The sequence below is a fragment of the Vicia villosa genome, linkage group LG5 (genome assembly GCF_029867415.1).
Source record: "Vicia villosa cultivar HV-30 ecotype Madison, WI linkage group LG5, Vvil1.0, whole genome shotgun sequence".
NCBI lineage: Eukaryota > Viridiplantae > Streptophyta > Magnoliopsida > Fabales > Fabaceae > Vicia > Vicia villosa.
Window position 1 is genome coordinate 152,894,703 of NC_081184.1, and position 23,067 is coordinate 152,917,769.

Consider the following 23,067-nt stretch of genomic DNA (forward strand, 5'->3'; position numbering starts at 1 on the left):
TTTTGTAAGACAATATTTCTCAATTTTCAAACTCTGCAAGGTTGCATTAGTTTACTTCAGCAACACTTGGAAGGTGCATACCAATTTAGTCATAGTTTTATTCAAAGAATGAAACAACAATTCCATTACATACTTGCTATTCATAAATTTATCTTCTGCTTTTCTTTTGAATAATAAATGAATAATAGGAAGCCAAACTATTAGCAAGTAAAAGCAAATATTGCACATCCATGAACATCAACGTCTGCGGTGATCTTCCCTCGCGTTTTGCTTGGTACAATTTTCTTTCCTGTCCATACTTCAGTACCTTGACATGTATGGATGCCTCCGGCAGGGAAAAACTTACCCAACTCTGATGTCGTTGTTTCTATCGTCATCTTCTGTTCACTTAGATTGAAGAAAGCCAGATACAATTCTCCTGAATACCAATACATCAACGTTAGCGTTTATTATTAGGACTTTGAAAAGAAGCATCAAAGCATATACTACAATATAAAGCTGTTCTACACTTCGATGTTTTGATTCTGCAACAGACCTTTTCTTCCTGTCGCAACCCATGAACGGATCCCGCCTGAGTTAGCATTAACTGCACGATTGCCCAATTTGCTTTATGAGTAATAGAGACAAGGAAGAAAAACACAGTGCTTCTTCTGATCTTAAATGTAAGCAAACATATACACGTATTTGGTCCAAACACGTGTACATTTTGCTTATATTTAATATCAGAAGCATTACAACTATATGTACTAAAGTTTACCTTCGACGGAATTTACTGTTGCACAAAGACCAGAGTAACTATTTACCAAGGTTCCATTAGAGTTTAGCTCCCACATCTGTTAAAGACATTGTTGATCATCTTACACTTTTGTGCATCATTCACTTTGTAGCTCAAATATGGACTGAAACTTACCTGATTTGAATCCAATGTACAAGGAGAAAATGTGCCTATCTTGAACTCACTGGCGGTAACTTTTTGTTTTGGAGAACCATCCATGCAAAGTCTCATTTCGTTGGTTGCAACTAAATGAATTTTGCCGCGATATTTCTCTTGATACGTATTGTCTCCGTTTCTGTAACAATATCAATAAAACAATTTTTGTTGGTAAAAACCTGAATAATCAACTGAGTTATATAAATAGAACAGATAAAGGTAAAGAATTGTTACAATTTGAACTGAAGTCCTCTCTTGTTTACGCAAAAAGGTTTCTGATTCTCGTTTCCTAAACCCCCTTTCCAACAGATTCTTTGAAGATCATGGTCAAGACTTTCCGCAGTCCAACCACTTGCCTTCGATTCGGTGCAGCTAGTTAGGCCTAATGAATGTTTAATCCTCTTTACTTTGTGATCTTCATTCTTCAAATGCACAGAGCCGCGGGCATAAGGATACTGCCATTGCGGTAAAAATGATATCAGCTCTCGATAGGTTTATCCTTCAAATGGAAACTATTCATCGGGAAAAAAAAAAGATTTAAATGGCTAACTTGCCTCCTTATTATTTAAGCTGAAAGAATTAATCTCTAGTAGGGTAGGGTCCGTGATCATTCTGAATGTGAAAGGATCGATCTTCCGCAAATCTCCTCCATACATAAGGGGAGACTTTGCTATAGCCCATAAAGTTATCTGTGAGATGATAATGCATTGACTCAGAATCTATATATCATAATGCATGCAAAAACATCATTACATCAAATCAGTTAACTTATACTATTTATCAATACCTGTGACTTTTGCTCACTTAGAGTCAGCCTACAATACCTGTGTGGACCTTCATTCACACCTATAAATCGGAGAAAAAAGGGTTAAAAATCCATATTTCAGTTAGTCTTTTAATCAAGAGAGAATGCTTCATTGTCTCACCTGGATCGGTTATCCATCCAAATGGTAGCATGTCCAAATCAGGCCAGGAATTTCCCTTTAAACCATTTGCTCCTATCAGTTTCGCATTAGAAAAGTCCCTGATTCAGATTTTAATGAACCCAAGTTATGTAACTGATAAAATATCTTGAACAGTGATATAAATTATAAACAACTTATTCACCTTGCAACATCAAAGTGAGGCTCGACATCCTCCCATTTATCCCAGTCATCTCCTGTTACGCGATACATGTTGACTAGTCCATTGATTTCCTTGGCCATGGCTGGTGTCGCATGGGGTCCGGGAGATAAAGAATACGTAACGGGGTGATTAAGCTGGCTGAGAACCTGGCATGACATGTCATACAATACGTTTACAAATGATCATCGTAGTGGAAATATATATTACGATGTCTATACAAGTCGAAGTGGAAGAAGGTAAGAGAGGTAACTGAAGAATACCTCAGATACATAAGTAATCTCATTTATATCCAAGTCACTACCAAACACACAATCATGTTTCACTGCAAGAAAGACAAAAAATAATAAATGAATGTATAATCAACCAATACTTTGTAGATTTACAATCATCATATGTTTGTTGTCAATGACATTATAAATGTTTTGAGATAAGTTAGTAGTGTTGGTACCAAGATCAACACCCCAATCAGCATACTGTTGGTAAAGCGATTTCAAAAAAGCTCTTCCTGCTCCTAACTTTGTATTTACACTCATGAAACCATTAGACATCCATCCACAAGCCCTTTCTGGGATTGCTATGTCTTTTGCATGCCACACTCGACCGGATTCTTGATAGGCACCACCCTAGGAAATCACAAGAAAAGTACATCAAAGCTCAATAAGAACTTTTAAAACTAACCCGTCTTATACGTCCTCAAAGACGGCCCTGCTCAAAAAATCAAGCTAGAGAAGAAACGCAAAGCAATACCGTTGCTGGATCTAGGATAGGCGTGTTTGCATTCACAGCTTGTGTGCTTATCCCTCTCATAACATGAATCCCAAACTTCAAACCTAAGCTATGTACTTTTTTAGCTAATTGAGTGAATCCTTTCCCATCATTGGAAGAAGGAAACCTTACTGGATCAGGGACCATCCTTCCCCATTGATCAATCACGTCGAATCCAAGAGAATTACTATTAGCACCATCTACAAACCTCCTATACCAGAGGTAATCCACCACAACATACTACAAGGATACAAACAAAGAAATCAATATATACACAACCAAACCAACCATAGTTCCTTTCAGCATTTTTATACCTCATATCCAAAAGCACGAAGACGCTGAGAAACAATTTCAGCATTCTGTAAGAATTCCTGTTCAGAAATTATCCAAGAAAATGAATCATAGGAATTCCAACCTCTCGGTGGCGAGGCAGCTTGCTTTATGGCACTCACAGAAAAATTTTGGGATGACACACTGAAATGACATAAACAAATATAATGAATCTATGACTCCGACAATCTTAGCCCAAAACATCACTTTCAAAACAGACATTTAAGTACCAAACACTATATTTAAAGTAACTGATTCATGTGTACAGATCCATCACATTTAACAACATCCAATGACAATGTGAAAGTAAAATCTATAAAAAAAAAAACATAATGGGTTTTGGATTACATACCTCTGAAACCAGAAACCAAAGAGAACCCAGAAAGAAACCAAGCACAGTGCGAAACACTTCATAGTTGCTGCTAAGGCTGTTCCACATACAACACACCACGTAGTTAAATAGTACTACTACTTTTTTAGATAAACATTAAACTATATTTAGAAAATGAAAAAAAAGAAACAAAATAAGACATTGATGGCAACATAATACTGAAAATATATTATTGGTGTTTATTTTAATTTAAAATAGAAAAGATTTAACCTCATAATTGCGGTGGGTTTTGTAGGTATTGTAGTAGCTAATTGAATACTTTTGTGGCACTGTTCTAAGGTTGTACATTTTGTTGTGTTCACGTTACGTTAAGCGGTCACAATTGAAGGAGATTAAACGTATCGGGTATTACTTGAGTGATGCAAATTTGGTACATTGTGATATTCTGAAATTCTGGATTTTATGCATCATAGATGAAAACGATTTTGGTAATAAATTGGGATTGAAATGGAAATTTGTTATTTTTGGTTAATTCTGGTATTGGTAGTTTGTTGTTATTTATGAGAATGAATGAAAGAGAGATTTGGCACACGAGGGAATGTGTGATATGATTCGTCACGCGTGTGGTGTGGTTTGGTTTGGTCTTGTGCATGTCTATAGAAACTTGTGGAGATAAGCGCGTGACTGTACATTCATATGTTTTGAACCCGGTCCGACCGAATAACATGTACTGAACCGTGATATACTGACACCGATGATAAATCATCTCACCTATCATCAAACACTGACCGTGCAGTATAGTTATGGTATGAATATATGCACATATCTTTAAAGTTAATAAGTTATGGATGTTTTTTATTTGAAAAATGGTAAGTTATTTTAAAGTATTTGACAACTTTTTATCTTATATGATATTTGATAGATAAGAGAGTAACGGTTATAATAATAAGTAATTATTATTATTACTATTTTGAAATATATTGTGAATAGTGGATATCTTTTATTTACAAAATTTCAAACTTTGACCAAACGTTAGTTGGTTTGGTGATTGGTGTTGGACTTGGTAGGGGAGTTATCGGGAGGGGGATGGAACCACTACCGGACTAAACCGGTGGTATAAAGCCAAAAAAAAAAAATTCAAACTTTGCATAATAACATGTATCATTACTCTTCTTCTTCTTCTGTATCCCTTATAGAGGGGTGATTTAGGATCGATTTTGATTCAAAATCACCCCTCCAAATCGTTCTTGTTTCTCTATTAGTTAAATAAGTGATTTTCACATATATTTAGTGTTTTTTTGTTGTGATTTCGTCATTTTAGTGTGTCTTTGTTCGTTTTGATTTCCCGTCTTTGTGCGGTGTATTTTGTTTTTCTGTCTTTGTGTGCAGTGTTCATTTGTTTCAAGTTAAAAGATGAGTTTCAATCTAGTGGAGATCATATCTATGACTTTGGTGTCATTAACGCAACAGATCTGGAGACATGAATATTTCAGACATTTCAATATAGTCATAGTTATATTCGTCGGCATATGCAATTTGCCGTTTTATGCTATTAACATGGATGCTGTGAGTTTGTTTGCAGATTCATCCTTTTTGTTTTTGGCGATTCTTAATTTGTATTGCAACAATGTACTCTATCGATTGGAATGAATGAATATTTTATTTAGTAAAAAAAAAAACATGTATCATTACATTTAATAGTAGTATTCAATAGTAGTGAAATTGTAGCATTATAAATACCACTCCTTGATATATGTAATGGCACACAAATAAATTCATCTTCAAAGATAAAACGATATATTATCGGTCTCTTCTATCTTTCTGTATTCAGTTTTCTTAACACGTTATCAGCACGATCGTTCTATCAGAAGTTTCCAGTACACTAGGTATATATATTCTATACTTACCTCTTTAATCTTATTAATATTTTCAAATGCTCCAATTATAGAAAACTGACAACTTGTCAAGTGCTCTATAATAAGTCTGACTATTTTTATTATAAATTTTGTGTGGAGGTATAAAACCCATATGCAATTACTAACATTTATATTAATGCAATTACTAACTTTTATATTTAGTGGAAATTTAAAAACCACCATATGTTGTTACTAACTTTTATATTTTAGTGGAGGTTTAAAAACCACTTTTATATTTAGTGGAGGTTTAAATACCACCATATGTTGTTACTAACTTTTATATTAGTGGAGGTTTAAAAACCATCATATGTTGTCACTAACTTTATATTTAGTGGAGGTTTAAAAACCACCATATTCTGTTACTAACTTTTATATTTTAGTGGAGGTTTATAACCTCATTTACAGTTACTAACTTTTATATTTAATGGAAGTCTGAGACTCCTAATGCAAATATTCTTTTATATTCAGTGGAGGTTTAAAAACCTCATACGCATATTCTAATTTTTTTATGTGTTCATTTACCTTATATGTTATAGATTATAATTATCTCTAACACTTATAACTACTAGATGATATTTAATACACTTAAAATTTGACTAAATATTTTTTTTATCACACTTAACTTTTTCCTTTTCCTTTTTCCCTTTTCCCAACGGTAATATAACGGTCATTTTTTTTCAAAACTACCTCTATAAATACTTATACTTTTTTCATAACTTTCAGACCATTCTCAAACTATCTATCCATTTTTTTTCAAATGGCTAAATTTTTTATTTTGTTCATCACTCTACTTGTAATTATGTTATTTGTTGTCAGTATTATCAAGTGTGAAGAATTAGGTAATGATCTTGTAGCTTTAATCATGATTATTGTCTTACCATTACTGATCTTAGCTTGGTTTATTAGTAGAGGTTTTTGAATAATATGTAGTTATGAATTTTGTAGCGGAATAAATTGATATTTCTTTTAGTTTTAAATATTAATTATGTTCCTCTGAATTATAGATATAATCATGTCAAATCTTAAGCATCAATTCAAAATTCTAAGCATAACCGAGGACAACTTCATAACCTGGAACAACAATTTAATAGAGTACCTTATATGTGAGGGACTTAACAAAATTCTTGAAGGAGAGAATTCTGGAAAATCGACAGACGACCCAGATGAAATAGAAAAGAGAAAGTCAAAAGTAAACAGAATAATCAAGCATTATCTTGATGATGGATTACAAACAAAGTATTCAAATGCTAAAGATCCCAATATTTTATGGGACAAAATTAAAGCAAGATTTGGACATCAGAAGAAAGTCTTGTTACCCTCATTAGTGGATCAGTGGAACAAGTTAAGGATCCAAGATTATAAAACTGTCATTGCATATAATTCTGCTATGCACCAGATTATATCACAGCTAGAATTTTGTGGCAAAATTATAACTGAAAAAGAAAAGTTGGAAAAGAAAATTTCGACTTTCCATGCATCTCAGATATTATTGCAATAACAATATAGAATGAGGGAATACACTGAATATTCTGATTTAGTTGCAGCTCTTCTAGTGGTAGAACAAAATAACGAGCTCCTAATAAAAAACCACCAGGCACGACCCACAGGAACAATGTCACATCCTGAAACTAATGCCACGACCTTTAATTGTGGGCATGGTGGATTTAATCGTCTTAAGAGACATGGTGGTCATGTTCGTTTTGATGGTAATAATGGTCATGCTCGTTTTGATAGTCACAATCGAGGAGGATATCATGGTCGAAACCTTTCCCACGGTCGAAACTACTTTCGTGGTAGAGGACGTGGACGAGGTCATGTGAATAGTTATAGATCCCCCAAATATGACCAAAATAATTGGAATCGCAAAGGAAAGGGTAAATATATCCAAGAAGGTCCTTCAAGGAATTATAAGGATATATGCTACAGATGCAGAAAGAAAGGCCATTGGTCTAAGGTGTGTAAAACACCATAACATTTGTGTAAAAGACAAATGTCATATGTTGAAGAAAAGGGGAAAGAAGTGAATTTTAATGAGATTGAACCCAGAAATGATAATACCTATTTTGAAACTGCTGATTTCGTTGGAGATGAAACATATTAAGTAACTTTTTAAAATATGTATTTAAATAATGTTTGGTGTGCTTGTTTTTATATTTGAAATATGTATCTACTTAACAATTTGTATGTTGTTAAGGTGTATCTTAAGTTTGTATGAATATGTTGTTAATTTACTGTATTTAATCTTATTTTTATTTTTAAGAAGGTTAGACATGGAACATGTTAAAGACATTTGCATTCCGGACAGTGGAACTACACACACAATCCTCAAAAGTAAGAAATATTTTACTGAAATAAATCCCACTAAAGGTATAATAAATACAATCTCAGGTCCTGCAAATTTAATTGAAGGAATAGGTAATGCTATGTTCGTATTACCAAATGGGATAAAATTTGTCAATAATAATGCTTTATACTTTCCAAAGTCAAAGAGAAATTTGTTTAGTTTTAATAATATATATCGTCAAGGATATGATACTGAAACTGCAACGGAAGGTAATATGAAATACATTAATATTACATCTAATGTTTTGGGAAAGAAGAAAATTTTAGAAAAACTACCAAAATTGCCTTCTGGATTACATTACACATATATACATGAAATTGAATGCAATTTAGTAGTAAAAGAATATCTCAAAATTGTGATTTTATGGCATGACCGTTTAGGTCACCCAGGTTTAACAATGATGCGTAAAATATTTGATAGTACACATGGTCATCCATTGAAAATTTTAAAACTTACACAAGAGATAGACCGTGTGAAGCTTGTGGTCTTGGCAAACTAATAACAAAGCATTCACCGAGCAAGATTCAGACAGAATCACCTGCATTTCTTGAAAGAATTCAAGGAGACATATGTCGACCTATTCATCCACCGCCAGGACCATTCAAGTACTTTATGATATTAATTGATGCATATAGTAGATGGTCATATGTATGCTTACTGTCAAGTCGTGATATGGCATCTGCAAAATTTCTTGCACAAATAATTAAGCTTAGAGCTCAATTTCCTGATTATACTTAATAATGAGAACTAAACTACCAATTACTGTTTGGGGTCATGCAATTTTACATGCTGCAACACTTATCCGTCTAAGGTCAAGTGCTGATCATAAACATACCCCTTATCAACTTGCAATTGGTAAGGAACCAAATATTTCTCATTTAAAGATATTTGGTTGTGCAGTATATGTCCCAATATCACCACCACAAAGAACAAATATGGGACCTCAAAGGAGGTTAGGTATATATGTGGGGTATGAATCACCATATATTATTAGATATCTTGAATCTTTAACAGGTGATGTTTTTCAGGCAAGATTTGTTGATTGTCATTTTGACGAAACAATATTTTCAACTTTAGGGGGAGAGGATAAAAAAATAGAAAATTACATAACATGGTATGTACTTCATTTATTACATTTGGACCCATACAATAAATCATGGGAAGAAAATGTAAAGAAAATAGTCCACTTACAAGATTTATCATCAATTGCCATATTCAATTACTGATTTAAAAAGAGTAACAAAGTCACATGTACCAGCTATAAATGTTCCTGCTAGAATTGAGGTTTCAAATCAAAATAATGTAGCAAGTACATCTAAGGCACACTTGAAACGTGAGCCTATGGGATCCAAAGACAAAAATCCCCGAAAAAGAAAGGGAATAGAAAAGGTGAATTTGATTGAAAGTGATCTTGAAAAGACACTAGATAATGATAAATCCATAATTGAAAAGCGTGCTCTCTAAGAAGCACAAGATGGTGAAAATGTGATCATTGATAATGAAACGGAAAATAAGAATGATCTTGAGATTTCAATTAATTATGTTGATACAGGAATTTTGTGGAACCGAAAAGGTATGAATATAGATGAAGTATTTTCATTCTCCGTTGCATGTGAAATTATAAATGAAGGATGCAATTGATACTGAGTTAAATTCTCTTAAAAATCGAAACGTATTTGGCCTTATTATGGCTATACCAAAAGATGTGAAACTGGTCGGGTATAAATGAGTTTTTGTAATAAAACAAAATGAGAAAAATGAGATTGTCAAATACAAACCTCGTCTCATTGCACAAGGTTTTTACCAACAACCGGGAATTTATTATGAGGTAACATATTCCCCTGTTATGGATGCTATTACTTTTTGTTATTTAATTGGTTTATCAGTATTTAACAATCTTGATATGTATCTTATGGATGTTGTTACTGCTTATTTATATGGATCACTTGATATTGATATATACATGAAAATCTCATAAGGATTTAAAATGCATGAGACATCAAAACCTAGAGAAATGTATGCAATTAAGTTGCAGAGATCATTGTATGGGTTAAAACAACCAGGGCGCATGTGGTACAATAGACTAAGTGAATATTTACTTAAAGAAGACTATGAGAATAATCCTATTTGTCCTTGTGTTTTTATAAGAAAAACAATATCCGAATTTGTAATAATTGTTGTTTATGTTGATGATTTAAATATCATTGGGACTAATAAAGAAATCAGATAAGCGAGAAATTATTTAAAGAAAGAATTTGAAATGAAAGATCTGGGGAAAACTAGATTCTGCCTTGATTTATAGATTGAGTATACTAAAAATGGTATATTGGTACATCAATCAAATTATATAGAAAGGGTATTAAAAAGGTTCAATATGGACAAGGCAAATCCTTTGAGTAGTCCAATGATGGGTAGAACACTTAATATTGAAAAATATTTGTTTAGGCCTAAGGAAAATAATGAAGAAGATATTGGCTCAGAAGTGCCATACCTTAGTGCCATTGGGGCACTCATGTACCTTGCTAACTATACAAGACCCGATATAACTTTTGCAGTGAATTTACTAGCAAGATTCAGTTCATACCCTACAAAAAGACATTGGAAAGGAATAAAGCATATATTTCGATATCTTTGAGGTACATCTGATCTTGGTTTATTTTATTCTAACAATACAAAACCAGTTTTGCTTGGTTATGCAGATGCAAGATATTTGTCAGATCCACATAATGATAAATCACAAACTGGATATATATTTACATATGATAACACTGGAATATCATGGAGATCGTAAAAGCAAACACTTGTAGCAACTTCTTCAAATCATGCTGAAGTAATTTCCCTTCATGAAGCAAGCAAAGAATGTAGATGATTACGATCGGTAACTCGACATATCCAAGGAGCGTCTGGCTTACCAATTGATAGTAACCCAACAATTTTGTATGAAGATAATGTTGCATGTGTTACCCAGATGAAAGAAGGTTACATAAAAAGTGACAGGACCAAAAATATCCCTCCAAAGTTTTTCTCATTCACACAAGAACTTGAAAGAAACAAAGAGGTTGATATTCAGTATATTCGTTCAAGTGATAATGTGGCAAATCTCCTTACAAAGGCACTTCCTACATCAATTTCAAGAAGCATGTACAAAATATTGGAATGCGTCACCTTCGAGATCTTTAAAGAAGAGCTATATGTGTTCTGTTGAGGGGGAGCATAATGTTGCTCTTTTTCCCTTATTAAGGTTTTTATCCCAATGAGTTTTTCCTAATAAGGTTTTTAACGAGGAAACTTATGTTCCTATAGGATTCTTCTCAACAAGACTTCAACGAAGCACCAGGGGCGGTTCTATAGCCCGGCCAGCCCGGGCACGCGCCCGGGCTCAACCCCTAATTTCTTTGTATTTCCCTCAATTTAATAGTCGGTTTTTAAATGAAACCAGGGGCAAAATTAGTAAAAATAAAGGTGTAAAATTAAAATAAATGAATACCCAATGGTCCAGATAGGTCCAACTCAATTAATTACTTATGCTTTAGAATAAAAATTAAAAAAAAAACAATTATATATTGACCTTATCTTCTTTCTCTAAGAGACTGTTCATATTTTCTCAATTCCTCACCATCACTTTCAAGCACCAGGCAGGCAGGTACTTCTCTTAATTTTTTTTTTATTATAACAATATATTATTATTATATATCATTATATTATATAGATTAATTTATATAGTTAGTAGTAGTACCTATTTGTGTATGTTGAATGCTGTAGTGAATAGTGATGTACCTGTACCGCAATTGCACAATAGGTTATATAGATTCAACTTCATTTGTATGTTGAATGCTGTAGACTGTAGTGATATATCTGTACCGTAATTGCAATAGGTCATATAGGTAATAAATTCAATTTCATTTTTATATTATATGGTTAGGTCATTGTATATATTACTTGACATAGAACCACCACTACATGCAATTGTAATATAAATTACTTGAAATATTATATATTATAATAAAATAGTTTAATATTTTTTTTAGAATCTAACATAGTTTAATTTTTTAGTTATATATAAATATATACTATTATTCATTTTTTTTTGGAATTTTCTTTTAACTTTGTTGTTATAATTTATTTATTTTATTTAATTATTCGGCCTCGTCAATTTGTGTGTTATAAATTTTTTATTTAAAAATTCTTTTCATTGAATTATTAAATTTCAGAGATGAGGAGGTTTTTGGTTCATAGAACAAGTACTGAGAAAGTGAATGTTAAACATCTGGATCATTTTCAGCAATGAAGATTATCAAGTCTAATTTGCGCAACAAGATCAAAGATGTGTGGTTCAATGACTTGATGATATGTTACACCGAGCGGGATATATTCAAGTCACATAAAGATGTTGACATTATTCGAACATTCACCGCAAAGAAGTCTCGGAGAGGGCATTTACCTCTTAATTTTATTTAGCACACTATCCGCATGTTAGGTTTCATCTCTCTTATGTAGCACACTTTATGACTATTTATATATGGTTACATGTAACGTGCAGTTAAATTATTTTGCCCAGGCTGCATAAAATTTCTGGCTCCGCCACTGCGAAGCACCATGACAAATATTTCAAAAGGGGGAGTGTTATACTAATTAGTAATTACTATTATTACTATTTTGAAATATATTGTGAATAATGGATATCTTTTATCTACAAAATTTTCAAACTTTGCATAGTAGCATGTATCATTACATTCAATAGTAGTATTCAATAGTAGTAAAATTCTAGCACTATAAATACCACTCCTTGGTATTTGTAATGTCACACACATAAATTCATCTTTAAAGATAAAACGATATATTCTCGGTCTCTTCTATCTCTCTGTATTCAGTTTTCTTAACAGGAACAAATAAAATAAAGTAATTTTTATAACTATACTCTTTATAAGTATAAATTTTAATAGGAAATAAAAAAAATTAATAGAACATAAAGAGTGTTTTTATATTTACTAGTGACAAAATTGTATTTTCATATTGTAAATTAATAGAAGAATATGAGAGATAATATTTTTAATAGAAATGAGAACAATGAATCACGACCATTAAATTTTGATTTGCTTATTTTAATGGACTGGATTGGTTTCTCTTTCTATGATCCTTAATATTTATTTTAAATCAACATAGAAAGAGAAACCAATCTAGTTCATTAAAATCAACAAATCAGAATTTAATGGTCGTGATTCATTGTTCTCATTTCTCATAATAACCAAGTGTTCTCACTTGAGTCGTCCCATATATATATATAATAAATTTTTATAAAATCATTATTGATTTTTTTTTTAAATTATGTAATTTTACTTTATTAAAATATTTTATGATTAATGTTTAACAAATGCTAAATATAAAAATCTTAGAGAAAGAAATATTTAATTTTATTCCTAAGAGGTTTTTTAATAAGTTTTGAGATTTGAGAAAAATGATTATGTGTAACATTTAATCACATGTTTATTTTAAATAAGATATAATCTATATCACAAATTTCATTTAATAGAATCTAAGGGCTATAATTGATTGTTCTTATTTCTCATTATAACCAAGTGTTCTCACTTGAGTCACATATATATATATATATATATATATATATATATATATATATATATATATATATATATATATATATATATATATATATATATATATATATATATATATATATATATATATATATATATATATATATATATATATATATATATATATATATATATATAAACTCTTACAACACTCCTTAGTTGTCTTAGGCACCATGTGTGCTTTCAATAATGCCCCTTTGCTTCCGTAGATGTACCTTCGAAAGCATTTTTTTACATTTGTGTGAAAACGTTTCGTAGATGCACATGTGGAACACGCTGTAGGTACATCTGCAGAATAAATCCATAACAAGTAAACCTGAAAAACAACATTTGTAACGAGAAAAACAACATTAATTGATTAAAATCGGCATTACGTTGATAATTCTGGCAGAAAATTGAATATTACATCTAAGAAATTACAACAGTTAAAACAATTCAAACAATTTTATCTCATCTGAGGGGTTGAAGTCCTGTTGGGATTGTCTAATGTTATGAACTTCATCTTCTAGTGTTTGATTATGATGGTGTAACTCGTCCATGGAGGTATAAATCTCTTCCATAGCATCGACAACACCGATACCGCTAATACCTTCTGGCGTAAGTGATGTAGTTCTCCTGTTGACCATGGCTAAAGATGGCTAGGTGTAGGAGTGAAGGATAACAACGAGTTAGGTGATGATGTTGAAGATGGTGTGAACCAAGTTAGTTTTACCGTGGACTCAAGGTGGGCGTCACTGTACTAGTAAAAAAATACATGTGTATGTGTCCCCCTATAATGACAGGGAGACTCAGAGGCATTTGTAAGTATATTATGTTTTATGGTGGTTAGGGTTTTCCCGTGATGGCGAGAAGCCCTGTGCAATGGTATTTTACAGTGGTTTTGGGAGTCAGGTGAGGTGAGAGGCTTTAAAGATGACCAGTGTGGTTAGGTATAATTGTATGAGGTATGGTAAGTATGCTTTATGACCTTGTTAAGTGTTATACTTTAGGGTGTAGTGATCCGTCTTCCAAAAAATATGGTAAAAAACCATATTTACTTGTCATCATACGTGAAATATTCGTTATTTAGTATGAAAAATCAGAAAAATTTGAGAGATTTTCAATAAATTCAAAATTGTCCAACTATTTTTATGAAGAGAATTTTTCAATCCACCCCATGAATCTCTTAGCCACCTGACAAAATTTCATTTATGCCCTCTTCTTCCGTAGACGTCGAAAACACTTTTTATTAAAAGAAATTGTTTTTTTTCGTAGATGCATCTACGGAAGCGTTAAAACATAGTGAAACTTGAGATTTTTTCAATATTGAGAAAATCCCAAGTTCATGAAATCTTCCGTAGCTACATCTACAGAATGTCTGAAAATAGAGTGTTCCGTAGATTTACCTATCAAATATTCTATTATATTTTAAATCAATTGCATTTCAGTCAAAAACTCAATTTTTATAACAAAAATGGAACATTAAATTATAGTAAATCAAAATAGTGCAATTGAGGTTTTCTAATTACCTTGTTTTATTATAATTTGATGTTCAATTTTTGTTTTAAAAAATTGGAGTTTAGGAGTGAAATTTAGTTGGTTTAAAAATATAACAGAATATTCCGTAGGTACATCTAGGAAAAACTCTATTTTCAATTCCTTTCGTAGAGGTAGCTACGGAAGAATTCATGAACAAATTAATTTGAAATTTTCTATAAATGCATCTATGAAAGAAAACCAAATTTTTTAAAAAAAATACTTTTGAAGACACATCTACAAGTAGGAAAACAATTTTGCTAATTTAGAGATGCGTGAGAGATCTATTGGGTGACATAAGAAATTCGACTCTGAAAGGAAATATAAAATAGAGTGCTCAATGTTAAGTTCGGTAGATACTAGATACTAGTTGAGGATAAACCAAATAATGCATTCAAATTTTTTATAGAATCGAGTTTGAATATTTCTGACAAAATAAAAAGACAAACTGGCGCGCTGATGCGTGATGTCGACCTACACCGTCACGCCGACCACCGTCACCGTCCCCGCATTTATGCTACATCATACCTCCCGTGAGTTCTTTCTCACACTGACTCAATTTCTCTTCTCCCATTCCCATCAACTCTGCCAAAACAATGACAAAACAAACTGCGCAGGCATGCGTAGTCGCGGTTACTTCCTTCTATCTATTCATGAAGCTAACCCCATCCATTCCTCAACCTCAGACCTACCATGATTTCGCTGACAAACGCGAATTCTTAGGTATTTACTCATTCCACCTCAATTTCATTTTCCACTCAATTTATTGTGAAATTTAAAATGGAACGTTTTTAATTGTTATTCAGGCATTCCCAATGCATTTAATGTGATATCAAATTTCCCTTTCATGGTTATTGGTCTCATTGGCCTTATGCTTTGTCATCATAGGAACTATTTTAACTTCAGGTTATTTCATAAGCTTATCAATCATTCAATTTATTGAGCTTATGTGATTGGTGTCATGAGTTATATTATATGATTGAAAGTTCAATTTTTGGTTAAAGTTTGCAAGGTGAGTTATGGGGTTGGACATGTTTTTATGTGGCTGTGACTTCAGTAGCTTTTGGGTCTTCATATTATCATCTAGGACCAAATGATAATGGCCTTGTGTTTGACAGGTTGCCTGTGAGTTCTTTCTTCCTTGGAAGTTTAATTCAGTAATTACTATATTTTATTTTATTTTTAAAAAATTTTAGTTTGACAATTTTGATTCTTTGATTTTTGTATGTTCATTCATGGAGATGACTGTTGCTTTCGCTTCACTGGTGGCAATCCTCATCATTGAAAGGATTGATGCAAAGAAAGGAACGCTTTCGATTATTCCTCTTATTATGGCTGGTATAACAAGTAGTGTGTATTGGAGGCAAGCCTAATTCTCTGTCTCTTTTACTTGGAAGAGATTTTTCCCCCTTACTCTGTACTTTGATTTAGTTTGATGAATTCCTTATTCTATATGTGAAATGGTTCTTCATACTGATAAAAGTTTGCTAGTTCTGTTAACTTAGTTGTCTTAGGGATGTTGTATTTGTGACTAATAACATCGGGATTGTTTAAGATAAGGCCAAAAGTTAGGTTAGCTCTTTTGAATCCTTCGATCCTTTGAGATGAATTAATTTCCATAATTGTGGATTGGTTGAGATGAGGTCAAGAGTTAGAACAACTCCAGTTTTTACTAAGAGCTTTTTTTATTGTGCAACTCAGTATGGGTAGCTTAAGTGAGCTCTACAATGCCACACCACTTTGAAACAACTCAATCATTTTTTGTTGTAATGATGCAACTCTTAAAAACTCATGATAGGGCCCCATAATTTACTCAAGATATTGTTAAAGACGAGTTGCTTCACCAAAACAATTTTTTGCAAGTTTCTGCACGTCAATCTCTATCAATGGTGAAACACGTTAAGAACATACTTTTTGAACTTAAACACTCTCTAAGGACTTGTCTGTTGGAGATGCTCTAATTTTGCAATCTCAAGGAACCATTTCTGATTGGAATTTACCATTTATGTTCCTGAAGTTTAAGGATGGTTCTTTATATGATGAAGTAAGGAACAATGTCAGAAAATCATTTTTCAACTCAATCATTCAAATGGTTGCACCATTTGAGATGCTGCTAGTTCTTTTGAAACCTGTACTCCCCTTAGATCAATGGTTTCCATTTGATAGCAGCAACTATGAACAACTGAGTATCACACATTGCCATACCTTTTATTGCAGGTTCTTTGGTGACATCCGTCCTTATCTTCTGGTCCAAACTGTATCATGCATTGCCATACCTCTTATGGCCATTTTGTTGCCTCCAATGTATACACATTCAACGTATTGGCTATTGGCTGCAGGTTTGTACTTTTGGTATGATATAACACCTGTTTTGATTCAACACTCTTTAAATGGCTCTTAATTTCAAATTAAATCTTGGCAGGATTTTACCCTCTAGCTATGCTGCAAGAGACTGCCGATAGATTGATTTTTGCAGCAACTTTTCATACTGTCAGTGGTCACACACTTAAGCATTTGTCTGCTGCAATGGTTCCTCTCATCTTAACAGTAATGCTTGCAAAGAGGAGGCCTTTGCATGTAAGCAACATTGAATACTTCAAATTATTGAACTTGCTACTCTACAAATTTGAATTATGTACTAGGAAGAGTGGATATGTCCAACACATAATTAGCATTAGCTTTTTGGTTATTGATATGTTATGAATGGTTACCCTTTCTCATAAAATCTTTTCATATCTATTGGAATGTATAGATATGGAGGATTCTCGAGTATTAGTAAAAAAATTGAGACAATGAATTTGAGAACATTTTTTTAAATCGAGAAAGCTTTTTCATATGAGTTTTTCTTGAAAAAGATGCATGCATGAATACAATTACCTGGTGCAAGAGTTGTAGTTTGCTGTTACAATCTTTCTACACCATATAGCATTATTGTTTTACTATTTATGATCAGTATTTGTTTTTGCGCTCTTTCTTGGAGGTGCTTGTAAATAATTAGTCCAATATTCCCGAGTCAATGTCATTTTGATAATTTTTGCTGGTTAAGTGTTGTATTGTAGTGCATTTGTTTCATTGCTTTCTTTACCAAGTTAAGATCTGGCACCTTCGGATATTCTGATATCATTTGAATTTCTTTCAAACTTCGTTGATATTAAATCTTGATCTAATGCGGTTGACGTGGTTTGAATGCAGGCAAAATCTGCTTAATGCATGCATTTCTTGGACAAAGGTCAATGAAGGCATCTGATCTCAATGTGCAGTTTTTGGAGTCTCACTAATGTCATCTCTTCTCACCCTCTAATGTCATCTCTTCTCACCCAATAAAAGGATGTGGAAAAAATAGAAGGGTTAAGCTACTAAGGGTAACTTTGCGGTAAATAGTTTGGTTCGTCTTTTTAGCTAAGGGTAGCTCTGTGGTAAATAGTTTGGTTTGTCTTTTTAGATTATGAGCTCAACCTTCTGGGCTTTAGTTGCACTGAAAATGAAAATGAAGAAAGGTGAATAAAAATCACCAAACAGGACAAATCACACCCACGCTGCTTTCACCATAAAAAGCTTCTTGATAGTATAGTTCTTGATCTTCAAATTATATCTAGCACTATTAAAATAGAGTGAAGAGACTCATTTAGTTGGTGTTCCATGATTTGTAAGGAAAAAACTTGCTGAGCAAGCTATTGCAACTCTCAAAATTTAAAGAGATAGGAATTAAAATTAAGAGTTAATGGTCTTTTTTTTGTCATGTAAGATTATTTCACTTTCATACATGTGGTATTTTATAAAAAAATGTTAATATGTTTAGTTCCTACAAAATATTGGACTTTTAACTTTAATTTTTAATGAATTTTAATTGAAATTCTAGTTCTCTAGAATATTATAGTTTTTATTTTGAAAAAAATTAACAAAAATGGATACTTTTAATTTTAAATGTGATTTATTTTTATTTGCTGGCTAAATTTAAAAATATGAGATTTTTGTGAGGACTAAAAATATATTTAACTTAAAAAAATATATATTTTTAGATATTATAAAACTATATAAATCATTGATCATCTTCTTCGAGGCCTGTGCTAAAACAAAAAATCCAGTAGCTCCATCAAACAACAAAACCAAGTTACAAAAGGAGCATAATTTTCAATTTGGTATTCAACTAGGAAATGCAAAACCAAGATATTGAAAAAGAAAATTGTCAAAATATTGTCCAAACACCAATATGCTCTCACAATCACAAATGCAGGAAATTGCAGAAGAATCAACTGCAGTGATAGTGAATATTATTGGGCTTCATCTATAATCCGTACGTCACCCTAGTTCTGTTGTGGCCAAACTTTTTTTTCTCTATAACCTCACTTGGCCATACTTTTTTTCTTCTCTCTTTACTTGTTTTTCAAACATTCTCCTTACACTCCCACAAGAAATGAGTGTATCATTTTTTTAATGAAATCCGATGATATTAGATAGAGCGTTGAGATAGCACTTATAGTAAAATATGGTAGAAAATAAACTTAGATGGTATAAGCATGTAGAACGAAGACCTGTAAATTTTGTGGTAAAGAGAGTAAAATAGATGAAGAGGAATCAAACAACTAGAGATAGAAAATTATTAAGAAATTATTAAGAAAGATTACGAGATTAACGGTTTGGATAGAAGTGTGATCATAAATAAAATATTATGCATATCATCGACCCCACTAAGTAAGGCTTGGTGGTTGTTGTTGTATGAAATCCGCCTTGTAGTAGAACAATAACTAAAATCTAAGAACTTTCAATTTCAAAACATCTAACTTTTTTTTGACAGAAATTTCAAAACATCAACTTAAATAGTTAAACATGTGTTTTCCACACGAATTTTATATTTTACATTAGTACTTTATAGATTAATGATTATCCTCTTTTAACACAGAAAGTCACAACATCTTTCATACCATAACAAGAAAAATGAACAAAAAAGAAGAGAAAAACAAACCAGGCTTTATTAATCAAATCGTCCATGCTGTTATTGTTGTTCAGCCTAAGCCAAACCTTGCAGACTTACTCCAATGTTCATACAAAAGTGCAGATTTACTTAAAAAAAATATAGTAGTATATTATTATAGGCTCAACAATTGCTATACAGAAAGAAATTGAACCATTGTCATGAGTTAATTTTTTTTAAGAATCTCCTACTTCATGAATAACAATCATGTTAGCCATTTCCCACTATGTTTTAATCAGACTGCACGCGATGATTCCCGGAAAGAAGGTACCAACATTTGAGGTGGCGGTTTACTCCCTCTGCGCTCTGCAATGGAGCGGTTAGAGTTAGACCCTTTGTAGGACTTTGACCTTAGCATGGTGTGGTTAGCCAAAAGTGTCTCTGAAGATGGAGAGACAGTGGCATCTTTGCGAAGCGAAGAGGATCTTTCTAAGAAAGTGGCGTCTTTATTGACATAAAAGGGTTGTTCGGTTGATTCAAGTCCAGAAGAAGGCGATGGCTGCCGAGAGGACATGAATGACAAATCAGACCAATGTGTAGACGCGGGTGAAAGTGTGAAGGAGCTAGCATAATCAGAGTTGGAAGGCGAAAGTGTGGGCGACTTGGAACTGAACATCGGGCTGTTACTTAAATAACAAGGAAAAGAATCTGGTTTTCGAGTAGGAGTTAGTGGCAAGGATGAACCACCGTTCACCTTTACTTCGTCTTTCGGCGAGGATATATCACAGCATTTGGAGGATGTAAACAACCCTTTCATGATACCATTAGCAAGCTTCCTCCTTAGTCTTCCCCAGCTATTTTCTCTAGCAGGTAGCAATGTTTCTGATCCGGTATTAGACACAGAAAAAGGCGGAACAACTCCACCAGCAAGTGCTTCGTTAAAAATCCCGAAATCCAAATCATACTCATCAACTTTCCTAGGATGAACCCCCATATCAACATCATCATCAATCTCCATTCTTTCATCAGAATCCTTCATCACCATATCTCTGTTATTACCAGAACTCACCAACAATAGTTGGTATTTAGAAAAAGCAGCCCAAAACTCCATCGGCTCTTCATCTTCGCAAATGCCACGAATCGGAGCATTTGCTTTCTCGTAACGAACAACCTGCAAAGCTGCCATTCGTGCATTACAAGCCATATAAGAACTGCAATTCTTACCAATCCAAATATATATAGCAGAAGGAACTTGAACAATAAAAGCACCCCGAGAATCAAGAGATTTCGCACAAGGCTTGTCAACCATTTTCGGTACCAAATGAAGAGGATCATAAGGCGAATGAGGCGCCATTCTATACATCCTAAGGACAGAACTAGGACTAGAAGGCATAGCACTCGCATTAGCATTCGCATTCACATTCACCACTCTTTTTTGACACTGCAGAAGCTGAGAAGCAAAACCCATGTTAGGATTTGTAACACCACGAGCATTCTTAACATAATGAAAAGCATCCTCAAAGCTTTGTCCTTCTCTCCACATAACATAAGCAATGACCAAAGAGGTTGATCTAGAAACACCTTGACAACAATGAACAAGAACACGACCACCTTGTACTCTAACATCCTCAAAGTAATCAAAGACATCGTACAGAATACTCATGATGTCTTCCGTCGGACTATCCCGCAACCAAAGAGTTTTGTAAACAAAATCACTTCTGAAATACTCAGGACAAACAAACCCAACACAATTAAGCACGTGCGTAATCCCATTCTTCCTTAAAAGCTCATGGTTCTTCGCAACAGTGTCGCTTCCGAGATAAACATGTTCAGCGATTCTAGAACATTCTTTGTCATAGAAAGCTAACTTGTCTCTCTTGAACTGAAACTCTGAACCAGCGACTGAACCGGTGACTGAACCTCTCCCTCTCGGAGTTTCAGCTAGCGGCCAAACTCCGAGATCGTCAGATCCAGCGCTCGGCCATTCCCCAATGCTGCGTTTGTTGATTGAAAGAGGACGAAGCGGCGGAAGCAACGATCGATGTCTGTTATTCGCCGTAGGAACCGGTTTTCTGGTTGTCGGTGAGCGGTCAGTCCATGAAACCGGCCGTGAGAATGTTGGACTCCGGAAACCACCTCCGGCGGCGGTTGCGGCGGCGAGGTCGTTACTTTCTGACATCAAAAGGTAATTAAAAAAGAAACTCAAACTTAAAATTTTGAATTTAATTAAAATTCATAAAGTGTTGAAGCAAAGCAAGGAGAAAAGTTTTTGAGTATGCAAAAATTTTGTAGTAGATTTGAAAAAGGTGGTCATGGTCCTTTTATTGACTAGGACATATTGAGTCAGACTGCCACCTCACCTTAGGACTCATTTATACATTATAATTTATAATACACTATATACTATTTTTTGAATTTTGCATTTATTATTTCCATATTCAAATTTCATTTTCATTGACTTTCATTTCTTGTAGTAATATTTTAAAAATTAAATTAATATTTGATCAATTATTTTATGAGAATGAGTCAAAAAAATAAATCATGGGTCAAAAAAATATCTATTATGTGGAATGCTATTGGTTTAGGATTTTTTTTTTTAAGTAAGTGTTATTTTTCACCATTAGGATATTAAGATTATTTGAATGGTTTATCAGTTTTTACATTGTAAGTTTTTTAATTATCTTAGTCAAACTGTTATAAATATTTTTATGGTGGTTATTATGATAAGAAAGTTTTATTTTGACTGAATATGTTATATATAGAAAAAGATCTTCCAAAAATATTGTGTATAGAAGAAAAAAAGATTTAGTTTGACCCATGAAGGGAGAGATTTTTGTTCTAGAAAGTTACTAGAAGCTTAAGTTGTGATTTTATTTATTTGTGGGTCAAAGGAATTATTTATTTATGTTCCTTTAAAAAAATATATTGTGATTATTAATGTAAAATTAATATGATTGTAAAATTATTTCTTGATAAAAAAATAATAATATTGTTTCGGATATAATTTGACACGTACCCTATGTATATCCGCAAAAAATACTCACAATGGATAGGATAAAAACCCAAAAAATGGATATAGGTATGGGCACGAGTAATTATATATTAAAATAAGTGGGTATGAATGCGGACACGAATAATATTGCTCCGGATGGTAATTTGGCATGTACACTATGAGTATCCGCAAAAAATACTCACAATAAATAGGGTAAAAACCCACAAAATGGATATAGATATGGGCACGAGTAATTACCCATTAAAATAAGCGGCTATGAATGCGGATGAATAA

The 23,067-nt window shown here is 32.9% G+C and overlaps 4 protein-coding genes across 5 annotated transcripts; 2 read left to right on the plus strand and 2 right to left on the minus strand.

The window, feature by feature from the left end:
- LOC131607821 (uncharacterized) lies at positions 1 to 3,951 on the minus strand. 2 transcript variants are annotated; one of them, XM_058879777.1, is made up of 15 exons: positions 3,753 to 3,951; positions 3,504 to 3,579; positions 3,136 to 3,295; positions 2,804 to 3,061; positions 2,505 to 2,679; positions 2,317 to 2,378; positions 2,039 to 2,202; positions 1,858 to 1,955; positions 1,719 to 1,777; positions 1,486 to 1,620; positions 1,166 to 1,386; positions 911 to 1,070; positions 758 to 833; positions 536 to 586; positions 1 to 418 (listed from the first exon to the last, which is right to left on the minus strand). In XM_058879777.1, the coding sequence occupies exons 2-15, from the start codon at positions 3,563 to 3,565 to the stop codon at positions 201 to 203; spliced, it is 1,899 nt and encodes a 632-aa protein (XP_058735760.1). In that variant the 5' UTR covers positions 3,566 to 3,579; positions 3,753 to 3,951; the 3' UTR covers positions 1 to 200. The 2 variants fall into 2 exon arrangements, with proteins under 2 accessions (XP_058735760.1, XP_058735759.1); XM_058879776.1 differs by lacking the exon at positions 3,753 to 3,951 and having other exon boundaries at positions 3,504 to 3,654.
- A 2,459-nt stretch (positions 3,952 to 6,410) lies between these two features.
- Positions 6,411 to 6,896, plus strand: LOC131605760 (uncharacterized). Its single transcript, XM_058878078.1, has one exon. The coding sequence runs from the start codon at positions 6,411 to 6,413 to the stop codon at positions 6,894 to 6,896; it is 486 nt and encodes a 161-aa protein (XP_058734061.1).
- Positions 6,897 to 15,403: 8,507 nt separating this feature from the next.
- LOC131607822 (uncharacterized) lies at positions 15,404 to 18,629 on the plus strand. The gene is made up of 7 exons (XM_058879778.1): positions 15,404 to 15,592; positions 15,676 to 15,775; positions 15,874 to 15,994; positions 16,111 to 16,232; positions 17,087 to 17,208; positions 17,292 to 17,446; positions 18,062 to 18,629. Exons 1-7 carry the CDS (start codon positions 15,466 to 15,468, stop codon positions 18,074 to 18,076), a joined length of 762 nt encoding a protein of 253 aa, XP_058735761.1. The 5' UTR covers positions 15,404 to 15,465; the 3' UTR covers positions 18,077 to 18,629.
- Positions 18,630 to 19,733: 1,104 nt separating this feature from the next.
- Positions 19,734 to 22,049, minus strand: LOC131607823 (protein-tyrosine-phosphatase MKP1-like). The gene has a single exon (XM_058879779.1). It carries the CDS (start codon positions 21,958 to 21,960, stop codon positions 20,077 to 20,079), a length of 1,884 nt encoding a protein of 627 aa, XP_058735762.1. The 5' UTR covers positions 21,961 to 22,049; the 3' UTR covers positions 19,734 to 20,076.
- Between the last annotated feature and the right edge of the window lie 1,018 nt (positions 22,050 to 23,067).

Excerpts from the sequence above, each read along its gene's own strand:
- LOC131607821 (XM_058879777.1), bottom strand. The coding sequence starts at position 3,565 with ATGAAGTGTTTCGCACTGTGCTTGGTTTCTTTCTGGGTTCTCTTTGGT. Across the intron at positions 3,062-3,135 it reads TTCGTGCTTTTGGATATGAG|TATGTTGTGGTGGATTACCT; the intron begins GTATAAAAATGC and ends GTATCCTTGTAG. Across the intron at positions 1,071-1,165 it reads AGAGGACTTCAGTTCAAATT|AAACGGAGACAATACGTATC; the intron begins GTAACAATTCTT and ends ATATTGTTACAG.
- LOC131605760 (XM_058878078.1), top strand. The coding sequence starts at position 6,411 with ATGTCAAATCTTAAGCATCAATTCAAAATTCTAAGCATAACCGAGGAC.
- LOC131607822 (XM_058879778.1), top strand. The coding sequence starts at position 15,466 with ATGACAAAACAAACTGCGCAGGCATGCGTAGTCGCGGTTACTTCCTTC. Across the intron at positions 15,995-16,110 it reads TTGTGTTTGACAGGTTGCCT|ATGACTGTTGCTTTCGCTTC; the intron begins GTGAGTTCTTTC and ends TCATTCATGGAG. Across the intron at positions 16,233-17,086 it reads ACAAGTAGTGTGTATTGGAG|GTTCTTTGGTGACATCCGTC; the intron begins GCAAGCCTAATT and ends CTTTTATTGCAG.
- LOC131607823 (XM_058879779.1), bottom strand. The coding sequence starts at position 21,960 with ATGTCAGAAAGTAACGACCTCGCCGCCGCAACCGCCGCCGGAGGTGGT.